The sequence below is a fragment of the Myotis yumanensis genome, unplaced genomic scaffold (genome assembly GCF_028538775.1).
Source record: "Myotis yumanensis isolate MYYU_CA2020_CCGP unplaced genomic scaffold, mMyoYum1.0.hap1 SCAF_14, whole genome shotgun sequence".
NCBI lineage: Eukaryota > Metazoa > Chordata > Mammalia > Chiroptera > Vespertilionidae > Myotis > Myotis yumanensis.
Window position 1 is genome coordinate 4476862 of NW_027223765.1, and position 18855 is coordinate 4495716.

At 48.0% G+C, this 18855-nt stretch overlaps 1 protein-coding gene across 1 annotated transcript in view; it reads right to left on the minus strand.

Annotated features, from left to right (window-relative positions):
• Positions 1-18855, minus strand: part of CNTN6 (contactin 6) — a 157284-nt gene that overhangs the window by 110094 nt on the left and 28335 nt on the right. Inside the window, 1 exon segment of the mRNA XM_070391434.1 lies at positions 12161-12292. Coding sequence (XP_070247535.1) covers positions 12161-12215 — 55 coding nt within the window. The 5' untranslated portion in view covers positions 12216-12292.

Here is an 18855-nt window from a genome sequence, read left to right on the forward strand (position 1 = left end):
CGGGAATTGAACCATGGCCTCCTGAGCCACACTGGCCATGCGCAACTCTATATTTCTTGTTATAAAAACATTTTTTTTCAATTTTCTTTGTAAAACAAGAAGACATCTCAAAAGAGCAATGATTTGGAGTAACTGAAGCAGCTTGCATGACTTGAGGCTGCATGAGTAACCGCGTATTTGAGGGGTCAGCTCCACCTCATCTGACCTCCGTCTGGAGAGCAGCTCCCAAGCTCCCTGCCCTCCGTGGTGTGGGTGGGTGCGTGTGTGGGGGGTGAGTTGGACTCAGTGTGCCTCTCCGGAGAACATCGGGTCACCTTCAGCGATCTTATCAAAGAAAGCAGCACTGCTCCCGCGAGCTGTGAAAATGGAAGGGAATTAGGGAGGATAAAAGGCTCCGGGATGCCAGCATCCAAGGGGAAAAGGGCAGAGTGGGCGGGCTGGTGGCGGGTGCTGAAGCTCCCGGTTTGATTCACACGGAGCTGCAAATGGCTATGACCCGGTGAGCAGTTGTAATAAAGCAAAGTAGGAAACAAAGGCGAGGACGTTGCGGAAATGTGGAGTCAATAGAACAATTCCAGCAAGTGGACGAGAATAATCAACCCGACATGATTATAATAACAGGCTTTAGGGTGATTGTGTCTGATTCACAAAACATTCAGCAAATAGCGGGGAATTTAACCCTCACGAGTGAGGTAGGGGTTGTCATCCGCACCTCACGGAGATGGAGACCAAGGTTACGACAGTGTAAATGTGGGCAAGTTCACAGAACGAGAGGCTACAGGGCTACTGCTGTCTCCGACGCCTCTACAACCACCACTAGGAGCCTGGTAGGCGTGGCTCAATGGTTGAGCGTTGGCCTGTTGAACCAGGAGGTCACAGTTTGATTCTTGGTCAGAGTACATGCCTGAGTTTCAGGCTCAATCACCAGTGTGGGGCGTGCAGGGGGCAGCCAATCAATGATTCTCCTATTGATGTTCCTACCTCTCTCCCCCTCTCCCTTCCTCTCTGAAATCAATTAAAAAAAAATTAAGACAACAAAACAGAAGCAGCAATGGCCAGTGATGGGCACATCTGGACTGATGAGTGTCCACGGCAGAGAAGAGAGAAGACAGCATACAAGGACTGCCCGCAGCTACACTGAGGAGTCAAACCCTTGGAGACAAGTTCTTAGCCGTGTCCTCCCCTGAAGGTTTGCCGGAGGAGACGGCCCAGCGGGCAGGGAGGCCGAGGGGAGGCACCTCCAGGTGGGAGAGCAGGAGGTTAAATGAGCACGGGCACAGGGTCTATGTGAGTGCGACAGGCCTGGCCCCACGTCCTCTCTCTATCCCGCGAGCAGAGACCTTGGCCTGAACCCGTCTTCGGCTGCGGTTCTTCCCCTGGAAGATGTGCGCCTCCTGTGATGGCTGCCTCTGATGATGGACGGCTGGCGAGGCGCTGGCAGACTCGCAGCCTGGAGGCCGGCTGCCTCTAAATCATCTACAAAGAGACGGCTGGCTGCTGGCACTTCTGCGGAGAGAAACCTGCCTCACTCCGAGCGCAGGCAGGCGGGATGCTTACGGGAAAGCCTGACTGTGGTCTGTGACCCTCTGGGGCACAGTCGGTGCAGGTTTATAGGGGGATGGTTCACATTTCAAAAGCATGGGTTCCATGGTGAGGCACGCGCACACACACACACACACACACACACACACACACACACACACACTAGGGCCCTGTGGGCTGTCCCCACCTTCCACGGGAATTCCTGAATGCCAGTGGGAAGGGTCCACGTAGGTGGGCACAGAGTGTTGGCTCAGGTGGGACAGTCTGGGAGGTCTGTGTACCTACAGCACATGCTGCAACTTCATCCACCTCATCTCAGTTTCTTTTTTAAAGGATACATTTTTATTGATTTCAGAGAGGAAGGGGGAGGGAGAGAGAGATAGAAACATCAATGATGCGAGAGAATCATGGATCGATCGGCTGCCTCCTGTAAGCCCCACATCGATGTTTCTATCTCTTCCTCTCCCCTTCTCTCTAAAATCAATAAAAACATATTTTTAAAAAAGAGGCTAGGATAGTGAGTAGGAACTGCTGCTGGAGAACAAGAGGGCCCAGGGAGACTGTAGGTTTCTATACACAGAAGCAGAGACAGAAAAATACAAAACGCTCTGCATTCTGCGCCCCTGATGTTTGCAAAGGATTCATTCACCACAACTGTGACAGGTCACACGGAACATGGGGAATCAGGTCCCCAGGAACTTCCACCTTCTCCAGGCGCCACTGGGGAAGCTGCCGTGCGGGGCTTTCGACATTGTCCCCGCCTGTGACAAACCCCAACTGCGCTCGTCTCAGTCAGGAAAGCAAACCCACCGTGGCCAAGGCGGGAGGTTTACTTTAGGAGGAAGGCCGGGGGCAGGGGCCCGAGGGGCAGAGGAACCGAGGTCCTAACGGGGGAGCGTAGGGTCACGGCAATGTCACCCACCAGCCCTCCTGGGCACCAGAGCAGGTGGGCACGGCCCGTCTAGCAAGGGGGTCTGAAGAGCCGGAAGCCCAGCGGCAGGGGGGGAGGGGGCGTGGGAAGGGAGCCGTGGGGACTGTGGCCTCTGAGACCTGAGAGGCCTGGGGGTGCCGTCGGCCATCAGTGCCAGCGGACGGGGCGAGAGCTGGACACGGAGGAGAAGCCCGGACGGGCTCTCAGCTCCTCTCTCCACAGCCGTTTGCGTGGGGCTTCGAGAGGTCGGGTCTCTTTCCCCCTTTTAGGTGAAATTGAACCCAGAACCGTACAGAGGAGGGACATGTGGGGCACGCAGCTCTCGCTGAGCCACGTTCCCGGGTCCTCTTGCGTCCTGGTTCCGTTTCCCCTGGCTGCCACTCAGCCTCCTGCCGCATCACGGTGTGGATCGGGAGGAGCGAACTGTGACAGGTGGCTGTTCACCTTCTCGCACGTGGGCTGCTAGGGATCAGCTTCAGGCCGGCTCCCCACAGTAGCTGCTGTTTGGAGGGTCTGAGCGACTCACTGAATTAACGGACTGACCGTTTTGAGGACAGGCAGGCTAAGCCGTGAGCTTGAAGGCGGGGACACGGGCCAGCCGCGGCCCCGGCCCTGGCCCTGCAGCGAGCGGTGGGGTCCTGGCATTGAAAAGCATCCCCGTGCTTCCTTGTCCTCGTCTGGCACACACCTCGTCGCCAGCGGGAGGCCGCTTGTCCTGGAGGGCAGGCAAGCTGAACTATGCACGGGAGGGAAGACAATGCTCGGAATCACATTCCTATTTTACCTAATATGTTCGGTGATGCAAATGCTTTGCATTTTATACTGCATGTAACACACACATAAACATGATGGGTGTACATGCTCATAGCTATTGCTCCTCGCTGCTGGTTATGGAATTTTGGAGACTAGCTCTTTAAGTCGCACCACACTCTGAGCAGAAGCTAGTCTTGAGGCACAGGCCACGCCGACTTTAAAAAGCCACCCGCTCACACGTCTGATCGGGGCCGAGCGGCGCCGTCCTGCATCAACACTGAGGAAGGCTTCCGTCCGAGCTTCAGCCTCTCACCACAACCTGGGCTGCTTCCTAGTGTCGGGGACTCGAGAGTCCTTGCCGCTGCCCTTCGACGTCTCCAGCTGCACAGGGAGGCGGTCAGCCCTCCCGGCCCCTCTCCCGCACCGAGGACACGGTGCAGGGCAGCCACCTTGTAAAGCAGAAAGCGCAAGGCACGGGGTGTGGCCCATCCAACATGAAAGGTCAGCTTTCCTTTTCCCTTTAGAACTGAGCACTGTGATTGTCAGTGTATTTATTTATTTGTTAATGCTCAACCGAGGATACTTTTTCCATTGAATTTTAGAGAGAAGAAGGGAGGAAGGAGACAGAGACACACACACACATCAATGTGAGAGGAACACACCAATCAGTGGCCTCCTGCGCTTGCCCTGACCAGGGCCAGGGATCCAGCCTACAACCCAGGTACGTGCCCTTGGTCAGGAATGGAACCCGAGACCCAGTGTGGCTCTAACCATTGAGAGACACTGGCCAGGGCTAACTTATTTTCAATAAATAAATCATCTATAGTCCTCAGAATGAGAATGTGTCTGAGACAAGGGACCTCTTCTTAAGCACGGGTGTGGGAGTGATAAAATTCCTCTTCATGGATGAGAGGCAAGGAGAACGCGCACTTATTTGAAGGTTGGAGGATTGTTGCGAGTGGAGGTCCCATGTGAACGTGGCTGAGAAAGGTTGGGTTTGGGTTCAGGAGAACCCAGACCTGGAGCAGGTCAGTGCAGGTGCAGACAGTCGTACGAACAGAGACGTGGGACCGAGACGGGACGTGCGGGGGTCTCGCTGGGAGGACAGCCGTGATGAGGGACCCAGGAGGGAAGGAGGAGGGAAGTCGTGGCTCAGGACGCAGGTTGGATTGAATTCACTGGCGAACTCTCAATATTTGTGGAAGGAAATTGAATTTGGAGGCTTGATCAGATGGTTTGAACAACGTCCCAGGAGACGGGATCTGTCACAGGGTAGTGACAACATCAGTGTCTTCATGTAGGTTTGTCTGCGTGGGAGTCTGTGTCCATAGGCGACGTCCTGGGAAGGACATAGAGGATGTCTCGGAACAGGGGACGCCTAGGAAGCTTCTAGAAGAGTCTTGGGGGCAGGGAATGCGGGTTGGGTTGACTGATAACCCTGAGGCTGGAAAGGAATGGACAGATACAACTTGAGATAAAATACAACCTAAACTACAGCGTGAGCTCCCGAGAGCCCACGTCCTCACGGACACGTCGTCTGCACACACACACATCGCCTCCCGATGCTGACACAGCAGAACGCGGTTCCCACGTTGCTACCCTAAAATGCATGTTTAGGGTTTCAGGATGAATGACTGGAGGAAGCACTGATCATCCTGGAACCCCCTCCCGGGGAGGCGGTGCATGAAAGGGGCGTCTCAGCATTTCTGAGTCGGGCCCTCGCCGTTAGACACGGCCAGGGTGTCACTTGACTTAAACGCACCGCCCGCCCCCGCGCGTGCCCACAGGCGCTGCTACGCTGACAATCAATCTGAAGGAGGCCGGCGGCCGAGTGCGGCTGCCCGGCGCGTGTTCAATATTCATCCCGCTCGTCCCGGGGGCCATCCGTACGTGCCCCTGGGATCCTCAGCAGAGCGGCGTGATGAGGGCGCCGATCTGCAAGGTCGGCCGTGTGATCCATCACCTTCTCGCAGCTTTCCCGCTCGGGGAGTTCATTTACGCCGGGGCTCAACCCGGTACGAGGCTGTGTTTGAGAGAAGGACATGCCAGCGGCCCTGCCGTCCACGCCCCGCTTCCCCGTCCTCGGTCGGTGAGGGTGGAGGAGGCAGAGTGTGCCAGGCTCCCTGTCCGGCTGGACCATTTGTGAAACCCAAGCTGTGTCACCGTGAGGACAAGCATTTTTATTTATTTATTTTTTTAAATTTATTTTTCCTTGATTAGTGTCCACCCCCAAAGCGACTTCATTCTCGTCTTAAGAATCAATGACTTTGGGAGACGTTCTGAAAGGAATAAAAGTGCTTCTGTCAATAGACGCGACATGCAAATGGTTCAGGAAAGACTTCTTCCGATTTCCAGTCTCAGTGTAGTCCGGAGAGTAAGCAGCACAAGGGGGGTGGCGGGGGGGGGGGGGGGGGGGGCGGGTAGCCATCTCGGGAAGCCCTGACGAGGTCCCGCCCGGTCAGAACGCCCACGGAGGCCTGGGTGCTGCTCGGCCTAAGGATGCGCTGGGTCCACGGCCGCTACCTTGAAGCAGTCGTTTTATCTGGGAAAAAGTTGAGTCGCATCCTGAATCTCCAGGACCTCAGGACTGACCAGGGGTGGTCAGTCCATAGTTTTACAGGATTCGTAGGGAGGTGTTCAGCCCACGCCAGAACAAACACACTGATCGTCCACTTAAAAATGCATGGACCAAGAGGCCTGTTTAAAACACTGCCATGTAGCCAGCCCAGTGGGGCTCAGGGGTTGAGCATCAACTCAGGCACCAAGAGGTCACCCATTCCATTCCTGGTCAGGACACATGCCCGGTTTCAGGCTCGATCCCCAGTAGGGGGCGTGCAGGAGGCAGTCGATGGGTGTTTCGCTTTCATCCATGTTTCTATTTCTCTCTCCCTTTCCTCTCAACTGTCCTCTCTCTAAAAAAAAAAAAAAAATCACTAAAAAAAACCCCATATTTTTAAAAACTACCACTTAAACCAGCGGTTCTCAACCTGTGGGTCGAGACCCCTTTGGAGGTCAAACGACCCTTTCACAGGGGTCGCCTAAGACCATCGGAAAACACGTATATAATTACATATTGTTTTTGTGATTAATCACTATGCTTTAATTATGTTCAATTTCTAACAATGAAAATACATCCTGCATATCAGATATTTCCATTATGATTCATAACAGTAGCAAAATTACAGTTATGAAGTAGCAACCAAAATAATTTTATGGTTGGGGATCACCACAACATGAGGAACTGTATTAAAGGGTCTCGACATTAGGAAGGTTGAGAACCACTGATTTAAACAATAGGGTTTTGTTAAAATAGTAAAGTTAAAAACGAATGTGTTAGGCAGGAATTCTTATGAATACAGAATGTCACCAAAGTAAAATCCATGACAAGGAGTGATGTGCGCTCTCTCTTATTATGTCTGAGTGTGTAACGCCAGCCAACGACCTTCAGGACGCCCTCAGGCAGCAGCACATCCATGAGACCCTGGGTTTGAACTCCTGCCATCTCTGAGCCTAGACACCTCATGGCATGTACAGCACATGCCATAACATGGAGCATGTGATTTAGCTGCTTATCATTTTACCTTATTAGTCAAGTGCTTAGTTAACATTTAGAAACTCACATTTTTAAAAAATATATATTTTTATTGGTTTCAGAGAGGAAGGGAGAGGGAGAGAGAGAGAGAAATATCAATGATGAGAGGGAATCATTGATCGGCTGCCTCCTGCACACCCCCCTACTGGGGTTTGAGCCCACAACCCGGGCATGTGCCCTTGACCAGAATGGAACCCGGGACCCTTCAGTCCACAGGCTGGTGCTCTATCCACTGACCCAAACCGGCTAGGGCAGAAACTCACATTTTTAATGATTTGAACTTGAAATCTGCCTCTAATGCCTCAAATTTTACATAAAATGTCAAAAATGTAAAGAAAGAACAACATCTGGACTATTCTGAGCCTTTGTCCACGAAGGGGAAATTGAACAGTTAACCACGTCATTAAAGCTTGGGTTCCCCCTACCCCACCCCGGGGACCTTCTAACACCCTCAGGACCCAACCCCACACGCTCCCAGCCCCCGCTTCTCACCCATCACGTCTGGGCCAGCCACTCTGGCTCATGTTTATTTATGAGTAAAGTCTCTCTCCACGAACTCTCCCCATGAATGCATTGCCTAAAAGAAATAAACAACGGACTGAGCGTTGTAAGTTTCCCTTCCCTGGTTACCGTGGTCCCTGCATTGTTCTACTAACACTGCGTGTGCTTCTGCTGAAGGCCTGTCGGTGGCTCAGAACCTCGGGGCTAAAATCACCCATCGGAGCCTCATTAAACCCCTGATGCTTTTTCTTCCTCCCAGGGGGAAACTGTGCCTTTTTCCACTCCTTTTTGCTCTGTTTCGCATTCCCAGCAGGGAGTAGATGCTGATCCCAGTTTCTATTTTAGCTCAACCTCAGCATCTTCCAAAATTTACATCGACAAATGTTCTGATCTAGAGAGGACCAGATTCTTCCACCACGAGGGACAGCGTCTCAGCTGGCATTAGCCGCCAGGGGACCAGGCCACCCGGTGGGCTCGGGTCACTGAAAGTCCCCAAGGTCCCGTCCGAAACGGTGCTCCCCTCGCTCCCGCGTGAATTCCCCCTTCAGGGCCGCCTCCCCGCCTCCCGCTCCCGGGACAGCACATGGGGGTGCCTCTTTGTCATCTTGTTTTAGCCAAGTCCCCAGGTGTTTGCCCAGATAGAACACATCTGGAACCCATCAGTGTGGTGCGGGGGCGTCACATGTCAGCTGGCTGACCCATGAGGTCGGCCCACCCACGGGAGCCACAAAGCCTGACGGGAAAGAACGGCTCCCCAGTCACACCGAAGATTCTTCCCAGGAGCGAAAGGGACAGAGGGTTGCCGACAACACAGCCGATGTCACCTGCTCCCTACTCGGCTACTCAAGCAGCAACTTGGATTTCTCTGTTGCAACTATTCTTTTAAATATGTTTATATTGATTTTTCTTAGTGAGAGAGGAAGGGTGAGGGAGAGAGAGATTAATATCAACGTGAGAGAGAAGTATGGATCAGCTGCCTCCTGCACACCTCCCCTCCCCTCCCCTCCCCTCTCCCCACACACACACACTGGAGACTGAGCCTGCAATCCGGACACGTGCCCCGACTGGGAATCGAACCTGCGACCTCCATGTACATGGGAGGACACCCAAGGAACCGACGCACACGGCCAGGGCTCTCCGTTTCCTCCTGGTTTCTGTGTTGAGGCTGCGAGATGAAGAGGGAAGGGACTAAGGCCCCTCGTGGTTGAAGGCGAACATCTAGCTCGGTGCCCCGCACGTCCGAGGTACTGACACTCACCTGCTGAACTGAGGAGACTGCTCTCTCTAATTTATTTGACAAACGTGTACAGCCCCTCTGCTAGGTGATGGAGAAGCGGCAGAGAATCCCGCAGGAGGAAATTCCTGTCCTCACGGAGTTTACATTCAAATGGGCCTCGTTCGAAACTTTTCAATATCACCACAGTCCCATCCCTAAAACCATCGCCTCATAACCCAGGGCAGTGGCGTAGGACAGACGGGACCCATTCTTCCTCAGAAGAACTTGTATGACTGATTTTGTTCTCATTGACGAGAATCCAACTGAGACAAACAACACTGAGACTCATTCATTCATTCACTCATTCATTCAACAAGCGTCTACCGAATTCCGGCCCTGTGCCGGGGAGCATGCCCCCTCCTGGACGTATAGTCTAGCGAGAAAGAAACATAGTGTGTCCATTCCTGCAGCTTCTGTAAAAATGACCACAATTCGGGGGCTTAAAACAACACACTGTATTTTCTCACAGTTTAATTGGTCTGAAGTCCAAAAGGGGTTTCCCAGGTGGAAACCACGTTCTCCTCAGTGCTGCCCCCCTCCAGGTGCAGGACAGGTGCACCTGCTCCCCTGCCTGGTCCACCGTCTAGCTTCCGGCCCCCCACTCCCAGCTCAGGGTCCCTTCTTCCACATGAGGGTCAGCAGCCCGACCTCTCCATGTCCCTCTCGGCCCTGGATTCACACGGCCTCTATCCGCCTCCCTCTGTGGAGTTCCCAGCCAGAAATCCCGGGCAACCTACCCAGCCCACGGACTCTAGCTTCATCCCCTCCGTCTACTCCGTGTGGCTGTTTAAGGTAAAACCCACAGGTCCCAGAGTTTAGCATCTGGCTATTTTGGGGGGGCGATGACAGCCTATCACACACATTCATGAACTAATTAAAAAGTCTATTATTAACAATAATGTTTCTTAATGAAATGGGCCTTGGTTTTCTTCTAATATTCTAAAAATACCAAAATAAAATAATAAGATTTTTAAACACTGATAATTTGAAAAATGTCCCAGAATTGTATGCCCGGATGAGTAAAGGCTCAAAGGCCAATGTCTATAGTAAACGTGCTAGAGAAGTTGTACATTCATTTAGAAAAATAAAACAGGAGACGCGGTCGGGGGTAAAATTTTAAGTGGTAAATTAGAGTGTGGGCAGATTGAAAATGTCAACATTTTGAAGATTAGAGTAGGGAAAACAGGAAGGAAAAAGCACAATAGTGAAAGACTTGGCTTTTCAGAATGAATAAAAAGTACGTTTGGGGAAATCAAAGGTATACATTTGCATAGAAATAGGACTTTGTCATTGGACAATATAATTAATGTAATTTTATCAACTAACGTAGTAACTGCAAGTAGGGAGCCAGCCTGGAATTCTCTAAATCAACAAACAGATGTAAAGGGATTCGCTTTGTGTAAGTCGCCGGTGTCCTCACCTCTGGGCAGCATGCAGCTAAGAAGATCTTATTCAAATAGCTGTGGCTTTAAAAAAGGCCCCGACCTGTACGCTCACAGGGAAATTATACACCAAGGATAGACGATTATTTTTTTTCCCATTTTTCCATTTTTTTTCCATTTAGAATAAAGCAAAAGGACATGTTGAATCACATTCAGTTTGAATAAATAAAAATTAACAAAAGAACTGGAGAATGTCTCAGATCTGATATGTGTGATGAGAACAGTGGTATATTTTAATTAAACACAAAAGGTCTTTTAGAGATACTACGCTGATTCAATATACATAGTTAAAGGGCAACACGCTAAATTTTTACAGACGCTGAAGCTGGAGTGTAGGAATAGAATTCTTATTCACACATGGACAATTGGTGACTCTCTCCTTTTAAATCTATTAACAAAAAGAAGGGCCATTATTCTTTGACTTTGACTCTTTGTTGCAGAGTTGCAAGTGACATAATAACTTTGGATAAATATGACTGTAGCCCTTCTGGCCACTGGTTTCTCAGTGGTAGAAAATATCTTTATTTATAAGGTTTTCTGATTTCAATGATTGACTTCTGCATAGTTTAGCATTTTCATAGCTTTTAAGATCAGTATATCTTTCCATTTCTTGGAAATGCTGTTAAATAGATGGCTCTTACAATTACTGTGTTCCTGGCCTGTAAGTGATTGTTTGCTCCTGGGTTTCTCCCAAAATATTACTGTCCTGTTATGAATACATGGAAATCAACAGGGCCCAGGGCCGAGCCGGTGGGAAGCGCCCAGGGCCCAGCTGGTCTGATAGGAGGAGGGCTGTTCTGACATTCAGGGGACCAAGTCCATGTCCACGCTCCGTGACAACTCACACAGGTAAGACAACTGAGAAGAGAAGGCTGTGATCGGCACAGACTGGGGCCGGCCATTGACCAAGGCCGACACCGTCACGCCCTGGACTATCCCCAGGCCCCCTCCGCAGTGTAACTTTGCGGTTTCCGTCAAGGGATGGGGCCTACCTCCCTATCCGTGAAGCCGGACTGGCCCTCTGACTTTCACTGGAAGAAGACACTGTCTCAGCCACAAGGCTCCACAGCAGGAGACCTTGCCCACGGCTGATTTCTGTCAGGACCCCGCACACGCGCCGTGTGAAAGAGCGCAGACTCACAGAGGCTGGGGATGCTGGGACCAGGGTGGTGGCAGCACAGGTGTCTCAGCTGAGAATGTCCTAGACCAGCCAGGCCCCTGATGACCCAGTCGCTGACCGCAGGTGCAATGCACCCCAGCAAAGCCAAATGCAGAGCCCAGGGAAGCCCATTTTAAATCGTCACTTTACAGACTTGTAAACTAAACACATGGTTATTTGTTCTTTTCGTCCAAGCAGATTTGGGGTGATTTGTTACAAAGCAAAAGCTAACTGACACACAGACGTTGTTATATTTAGCTTGGACAAATCAATGTATCATTGAAATGGAAAGAAAAATTTCAAAAGTTAATTTAGTTCTGATATAACATTCTATGTCACTTTTTCCTCTGTGTAATATACCTTTTTTCACCACACCAAATTCTAAATATATATGTCAATTTTAACTTCTGAAAGAATTCAGTATAAAGGAAATAAAAAGGAGCTAGTCTTCCTTGCTTATTGCTGACAAAATTATTTAATCATATTCTTTTCTATAAAAATTTAATACTTGACCATTTATAATTAAAACAATCTTAGTTCTGTTTAAAAAATAGCACTTGCAGAGACCGGTTTGGCTCAGTGGATAGAGCGTTGGCCTTGCGGACTGAAAGGTCCGGGGTTCGATTCCGGTCAAGGGCATGTACCTTGGTTGCGGGCATATCCCCAGTAGGAGATGTGCAGGAGGCGGCTAATCAATGTTTCTCTCTCATCGATGTTTCTAATTCTCTATCCCTCTCCCTTCCTCTCTGTAAAAAATCAATAAAATATATATTTTAAAAAAATAGCACTTAATACATTATTAAAGGATTAAACTTCCTGGATTAGCCATAGAGATTCACTTCACAGTTTCATCACTTAGTCATTCAAATAATGTATTACACATTTGAAAACTGTGTCACTTGTAGAAAAAAAATGCAACGCCAATAGATTATCAATCAAAACTTATAACAATAGAACACATTACCTGTGCAAGCATTGATGAGTGGCAGCAGAATTACCAGTTTCCATAGCAACCTCATTTCCACTTTCTGAAGGCAAAGTTTCCCATAAACTCAGCAGGAAAAAAGGTCTGCTTTCCAGTCAGAATCTCCAGAGTCTGGAAGAAACAAAACTGTCATGAAATGACAAACATACCAGCATGCATATTTTAAAATATACATTAATTGTTGTATTTTTAGGTAACATTAAAATGTCATTACCCAAAATAAAGCAACTAAAGTTCTATGTTTTACATATGTGTATATTTGGCAAAGTATCATAATTTTGGTTCACACCTCAGATATTTCATTTGCCATCAAATTTGCTGTAGCAGCTAATGAATTGGAATGAAGTTATATTTATATTGAATGTATTCCATGTGGATTAAAACTTTTGTTAGTATAATTTTAAGTCTAGTGTTTTGGAAATGTTAAAGAAAATTAAAAACATAATCAAGCAACTACTGCAATTCTGTTTTTGGTTTTTATTTTTGATTTTACACCATTAGAAATGAGATAAAATATTGCATACACACACACACACACACACACACATATATATATATATATACAGTGATTTTATACATTTCTTGGGTTTTTTAATATTTCTATCAACATAAATGAAAACAACATCAATAGTGTTTTTATCAATGTTGTTGAGAATGTGTTTATTAGAAAACACTAAACCTATTAACCAATGTCACCCCAATAAATTTAATAAACAAAAATAAAATAAAAATACCCCTTTAATTTATGAAAAATAAAGAAATAATCACTCTTCCTAATATATAACTCATTATATTAGAGCATTATGTAATACTAGTGCCCTGGTGCACGGATTCATGCACATTGAAAGGATATTAATTAGAAGGTGACTGGTGGGTTGGACTGGGTGAGACGGGCCGGAAATGCTCTGGAGCCAACCTCCCACAGTCCTTCCCCAGCTGGCCACACCTGGGGCAGTGTTACTGCTCAAACGGTGTCTGCAGAGTGAGCGGGGTCCCTCCAGCAGGTGGGGTCCCTCGGCCTGGCCTGCGGGGATCGGGCCAAAACCAGCTCTCTGATATCCTCCGAGGGGTCCTGGATTGCGAGAGGGCAGTTCTCGGGTGATGCACCCTGGAATCGGGCTCCCTCCTCTCTGGTTCCAGGGTGCGTCACCCAAGAACCGCCGCTGCCAAGTCACTGCAGTTCGGCAGCTCCTGCATTGAGTGTCTGCCCCCTGGTAATCGTTGTGCATCATAGCTACTGGTCGGATGGTAGGATGGTTGCTTAGCCTTTTATATATATAGACATCACAGATATATAATATGCTCATTAGGAAACATTATTTTTCCTAATGTCACTAGAAGTAAAATTAATATAGTGCAGGACATCAATTTCTGGAAGTGTGATATTTCAAATATGGACATATTTTCCTATGGGAATACGTCCTAATTTCCTCTAATTCATTTTGACATTTATACTTTCCAATGATAAATGAACTCCAGATAAAGTGTTTGCTTGGCCTTTACTTCCAAAGACAAATCTAGTAGGAGACTCATGGAACTCATAATCTCAAAAAAGTACAGAATAAACTCAGCTAGGTCACATTTGATAAAATTATTATATAGCAAACAATAGAACCCTTTGGTAACTTTTAACTTAGTGGAAATATTGTCCTGTGACTTCAAATACTTTTGGAAGTATGTGGACTTTAACTATAAAACTAGTAAGTAATAATATTTTAATCATTTCCTGATATATTTTTATATTTTAATAACCTTTCATTTCTTTCTGGTATTAATTACTCCAACTTAAACCAAAAAACAATGACCCTACTCAACTTTGAATTTTTGTAGTGTCTAAGTTTAATGCTTTCAGATTTAAACAAGGAATAAAAATCAAAGGCCAAATAAACAATATTTAGGTCAATCTGTTGTATTGAGTTGATATCATCTGTTCACAAATTCTCTCATATCTTACATCACCTTTCCATTTCATTTGACACCAAACATTTTAACTTCGTACATTTAAATGAAATAACATTCCATATAGTCATTCATTTGTAATTTTTTCAATAAATATTTATGTATATATCTATATATGTATTTATATCCATTCTTGCTATTTTATGAGAGACAAGGACATTTAACACAACAGCAAAACCAATCACACACACACACACACACACACATTGCTAAATAGTTATATGAGGTAAATATATGGTATATGATAATGCATTGAAGAAAAAATGAGGAATGGAAGTAGCAGTCTCTGAAAAAAAGGCCCTCCTAGGAAAATGGAAGGGTTTGACCTAGAGATGACCTTTCCATTCCTCCCAGCTCTAATAGTCTCAGATTGCTTGATTCAACCCAGTATATAGGTTGATAGCAAATACCGCCCTTGACCATCTGATAGCAAATACCGCCCTTGACCTTCTTCCTCAACTCAGCGTCCATCATGAGGGAAAAGCCCAGGAGACGAGCCTCATGGCGACGCTCTGTAGAGAGAGCCCAAGTAGCTCATATCTATGTATCCGTCACCATTTGTAAAAGTTCCATTTTTTAAAAGTTTAAATCGCCCGGGGAAGGAGAACACTCTGGTTCCATGAGAACAAACCAGATCAGAAGAGGCTGGTTATGTCCTCCCAGCAAAATGGGGTGGAGGTGGTCAGCAGGTACAATGGATGCTGGTCACTGACTCCCAAATCAACCACAGGAATTCTTGCCCTCGGACCCTAAGGACAGCTCCAGGCAAAACAGAGGAGGCCGGTCAGAAAACTTAAAAGAACTTTGCGACGCCCTCAAAGAAGTCTATGGGTCATGTGATCTTCCCAGATCATTCTGGCCCCTAGAAGTGGGTGTCCACATTTTGGTTAAGATCAACAGCTAAGGTCATTGTTCTGTTTTACTGTACAGACTTTGTCCCCTTTAGACCATGCGTTTTCCTCTTTCTTTCATGGAATGTCTCCATGCAAACATAACCACCTCACACACGTCAGCAAAAGAATATCTATCGCCCTGGCCAGTTTGGCTTAGTGGACAGCGTCGGCCGGCAGACTGAAGGGTCCTGGGTGTGATTCCAGTCAAGGGCAGTACCTGGGTTCCAGGCTCGATGCCCCACCCTGGTCGGGATGCCCCACCCTGGTCGGGATGCCCCACCAATGGATGTGTCTCTCTCAGGTCTGTTTCTCTCTCTGTCTCTCCCCATCCCTTCCACTCTTTCTGAAAATCACTGGAAAAATATCCTCGGGTGAGGATTAACAACAAACAACAAAGGATATGTATCACTCCCAAATCTCTTTCTGGCAGTTCCAATACACACACACACACACACACACACACACACACACACACATACATATATATATTAAAGTCTCTGAAATGTGTAAGACCTTTATAAGTTGGGTGACAAAATTCATTTTGTGGTAAAACCACCCTAAACTAATGTGATGGTCTTGGGTCCATTTCATTCAACTTGGTATGAATATTTCTCTGTTTTTCTGCTGAACCGAAAATGTTGGCTCACAATAGAGCCCTCACCCACTGAAGGAGTCGTCTGAATTCAACCAGAGTGTCCCACGTTGCTAAAGGCTAAGATAGGGATCCGCAAACCAGACCTGAGCAGATCTGGCCCTCCACCGGTTCTGTAGATAGAGATTCACAGGAACCCAATCTGACTCTGTATTAGTGAACCGCCAATGGACGCGTTTGTGCTGGAAAGGCAGAGTGAACACAATATGCCCTGGACACTGAAGGTATTTCCTCTCTGCCCCTAAGAGATGGAGAGCTCCCGGGAGGTCTGTGCTGACCCCTGCTCTGATGCGTCCTAAAGTCTCGCGCACACCTGGCCGTGAGGACCTCCGGTGAATGAGGCTGGGACTGCGTTCCTCTAACCCAGGTATGCGCACTCAGCAAATTACCAGGGGTCCCGCAGAAAACGGTCCCCGTTCTGGAGCCCCCCAGCCTGGGAGTGTCCTGCCTAAAATGACCTCTCCTCGCGGTGCAGCCTCAGCCAACCTCTGGCCGCAGAGGCCTGTGAGAGAATTCAGAGGCGGTTCCCTGACTGACAGGTCATAGCCAACCCCAGTTCTTGTCAACCCAGACAACACTAACACTTTCTTTGGGTCAGAAGAAGCACTTTTTTAGGCCTGGAAAGCCATCGCTCCTGTTACCCTCTGGCCATTGGACCCCTCGGTGTGCACATGTGGTGCAGTGGCCAGGGAACAAGGGGGAATGAGGGAGGGTCCTCATTGGCTAGATAGACCTCAGGCGGGAGGGGTTGCCACGATCCACTGTGGTCTGCCCAGCAGCCATGGGGCACGGTGGGCGGGACCAGAAGAGAGGGGTCATCCCTGATTATTTTCTTTTATAGGAGTTTTCCAATCCTCTTGGCATGGGGAACGTGGGGCTGGTGGGTGGCATGGGTAGCTCCAAATCCAACCTTGGAAAGGAGCACAAGAGTCCTAGCAGGTGCTCACCAACCACATCTCCACGGGGAATGTGAGGGGGACCAAGCCCTGCACACTGAGTGACAAGGGGGCGAGGGAAGCTGTTCGTATCCGAGCCGCTCCACCTGAGGCCCTTCACCGTCTGTAGGTGTGTGCCTGTGACAGCAGCGTGGCGATGGAGGGCTATGCTCATTAACACATTTAGTTCCTGATGGAAACCCCCAAGCACACTCCTAACCACACCTGTGTCGTGTCCTTTCTGCTCTCTGAAATGATGGTCTCACCTTGGGTGTAGGAAAAAGGAACGGCCACGAAATGGCTTTGGTGATACAGAGGGAGAGAAGGGCCACTGGAGGGAGAGTACGTAAGAGACCGGCCATTCCTCGCCCTCCTGTCTTGCTTGTGCTGTGTTAGCATAAGAGGAAACCACGCTGCAGGCGTGTCACCCGTGACGGCCTTCCTTCTTCCTCTACTCGGAGCCCCTTGGGTCGGACGTGAAAGAATTTCATCGAGGGATCCAGACCTGTTCTCCGACGGCGTGTTCATCATCAGAACGAATGTGCTCAGTACTAATGGCCCTTTTATTTCTAATTGACCAGTTAATTAACTACATCAGATAAATTAAAAATCCCAAATCCTTTTTCTCCAGGTAGCCCCACTGTTCCATACCCATCAGATAAAACAACAAACAACAAAAAACAACAACCCAGGGCCAGGCAGAGCAGGAAACTCGTCATAATTTTTACAACAGATTCCCCACCTCAGCATTCACGGCGTTATTTACTATCAAAGTAAATCAATAACAAATTTAAAAATGAAATATGTATGATCTGAAAAAGCCGGCGCTAGACTTGGAAATGCCAACCGCCATGGAGTCAGGCACAGTGGCAGGATGAATCGCGCCATCGCCTCTGTGTGTTCAGGATATAATGCTCTCGCGTAAGGGACCTGTTTGGCCAGCTCTCCAAACAGGCGTCCAGGTAGAGGATGGATGAGCAGCCAGGCAGGAGGCAGCAGCTCAATGCAATCACAGATGCAGCTCTGCTTCCTGGAGGAGGAGGTGTGATTACATGCTAAGTTGTTAACAACACGAAGCAAATGCAAATATATTTGTTATTGAAAAAGTTAGAGTCATTCCTACATTTTTTTAGCTGAACCACCAAGCTGTAGTCATCAGAAATCTTACACTCTGGCCCGGGCAGTGTGGCTCAGTGGTTGAGCATCAATCTATGAACCAGGGGGTTACAGTTTGGTTCCCGGTCAAGGGCACATGCCCGGGTTGTGGGCTCGATCCCCAGTAGAGGGCATGTAGGAGGCAGCTGATCAATGATTCTCTCTCATTATTGATGTTTCTATCACTCTCTCCTTCATCCTCCCTCTCTGAAATCAATACAAATATATTTAAAAAAAAGAATGAGTAGATGCAGAGATGCCAAACATATATGTTAGACAACAAGGGGCAGACTGGTTTTCTCGTCACTATTTTGGCTTCTCCATACATCTCAACAACAACAAAGGAACCCGCACAAATAACATGAGAAGAGTTACAGAAGGAGCCTATCAAAACAAGCATGCATAGAAAACATTATTTTGTTTTGTTTTGGGGGAAGGATAAACAGACTTATCTGGGGAGTATTCGAGCCACAGAGGGAAAAAAAACTTTATTTCTTTATCCGCCAAATAAAAAGTGGACTGGGGAATTCCTCCTGCTTTGCTACATTTGTCAAATTAAAGAGAAGCCAAATAAGAAAACTCAGTCCAGGCCAAAACAGTACCTAAATCTAATAACATGGTGTTTAATAAAACTATGTATTGTGTGGTACTTCGCTTGACAAAAGTGATCTCCTTAAATTATTCAGAATAGGAGTGGATCCGGGGAAAATGATTTCATATCAATTCAAGTTAAAACCAAACCAAACAAAAAAAAGATGAAATCCCCAGATGATGTTAGGCCAGTTCAATATTGGCTTATCTTTTCCGTAGTCACCAATAATGTGGTCTGACCTGGGTTATAGGAACACAAGTTCATGGCCAGGCAGGGGAGGTGGTATTCCCGCCTCCACCTGCCCCATGCAGACACGTAGGGTTTATTCTCCCCTGAGTAGCCTGATTTAAAGGGGGATTTTCACAAACTGGAGCCCCGTCCAGGGTGCAGGGCGAGGATGATGGAGTGGCTGGCGGCCGGGGTCAGTGGGCAGAGATGAGTGTGTTTGGCCCGCGGAGGAAAGGGCTCCTGGAGAGGGAGCTGTTAAA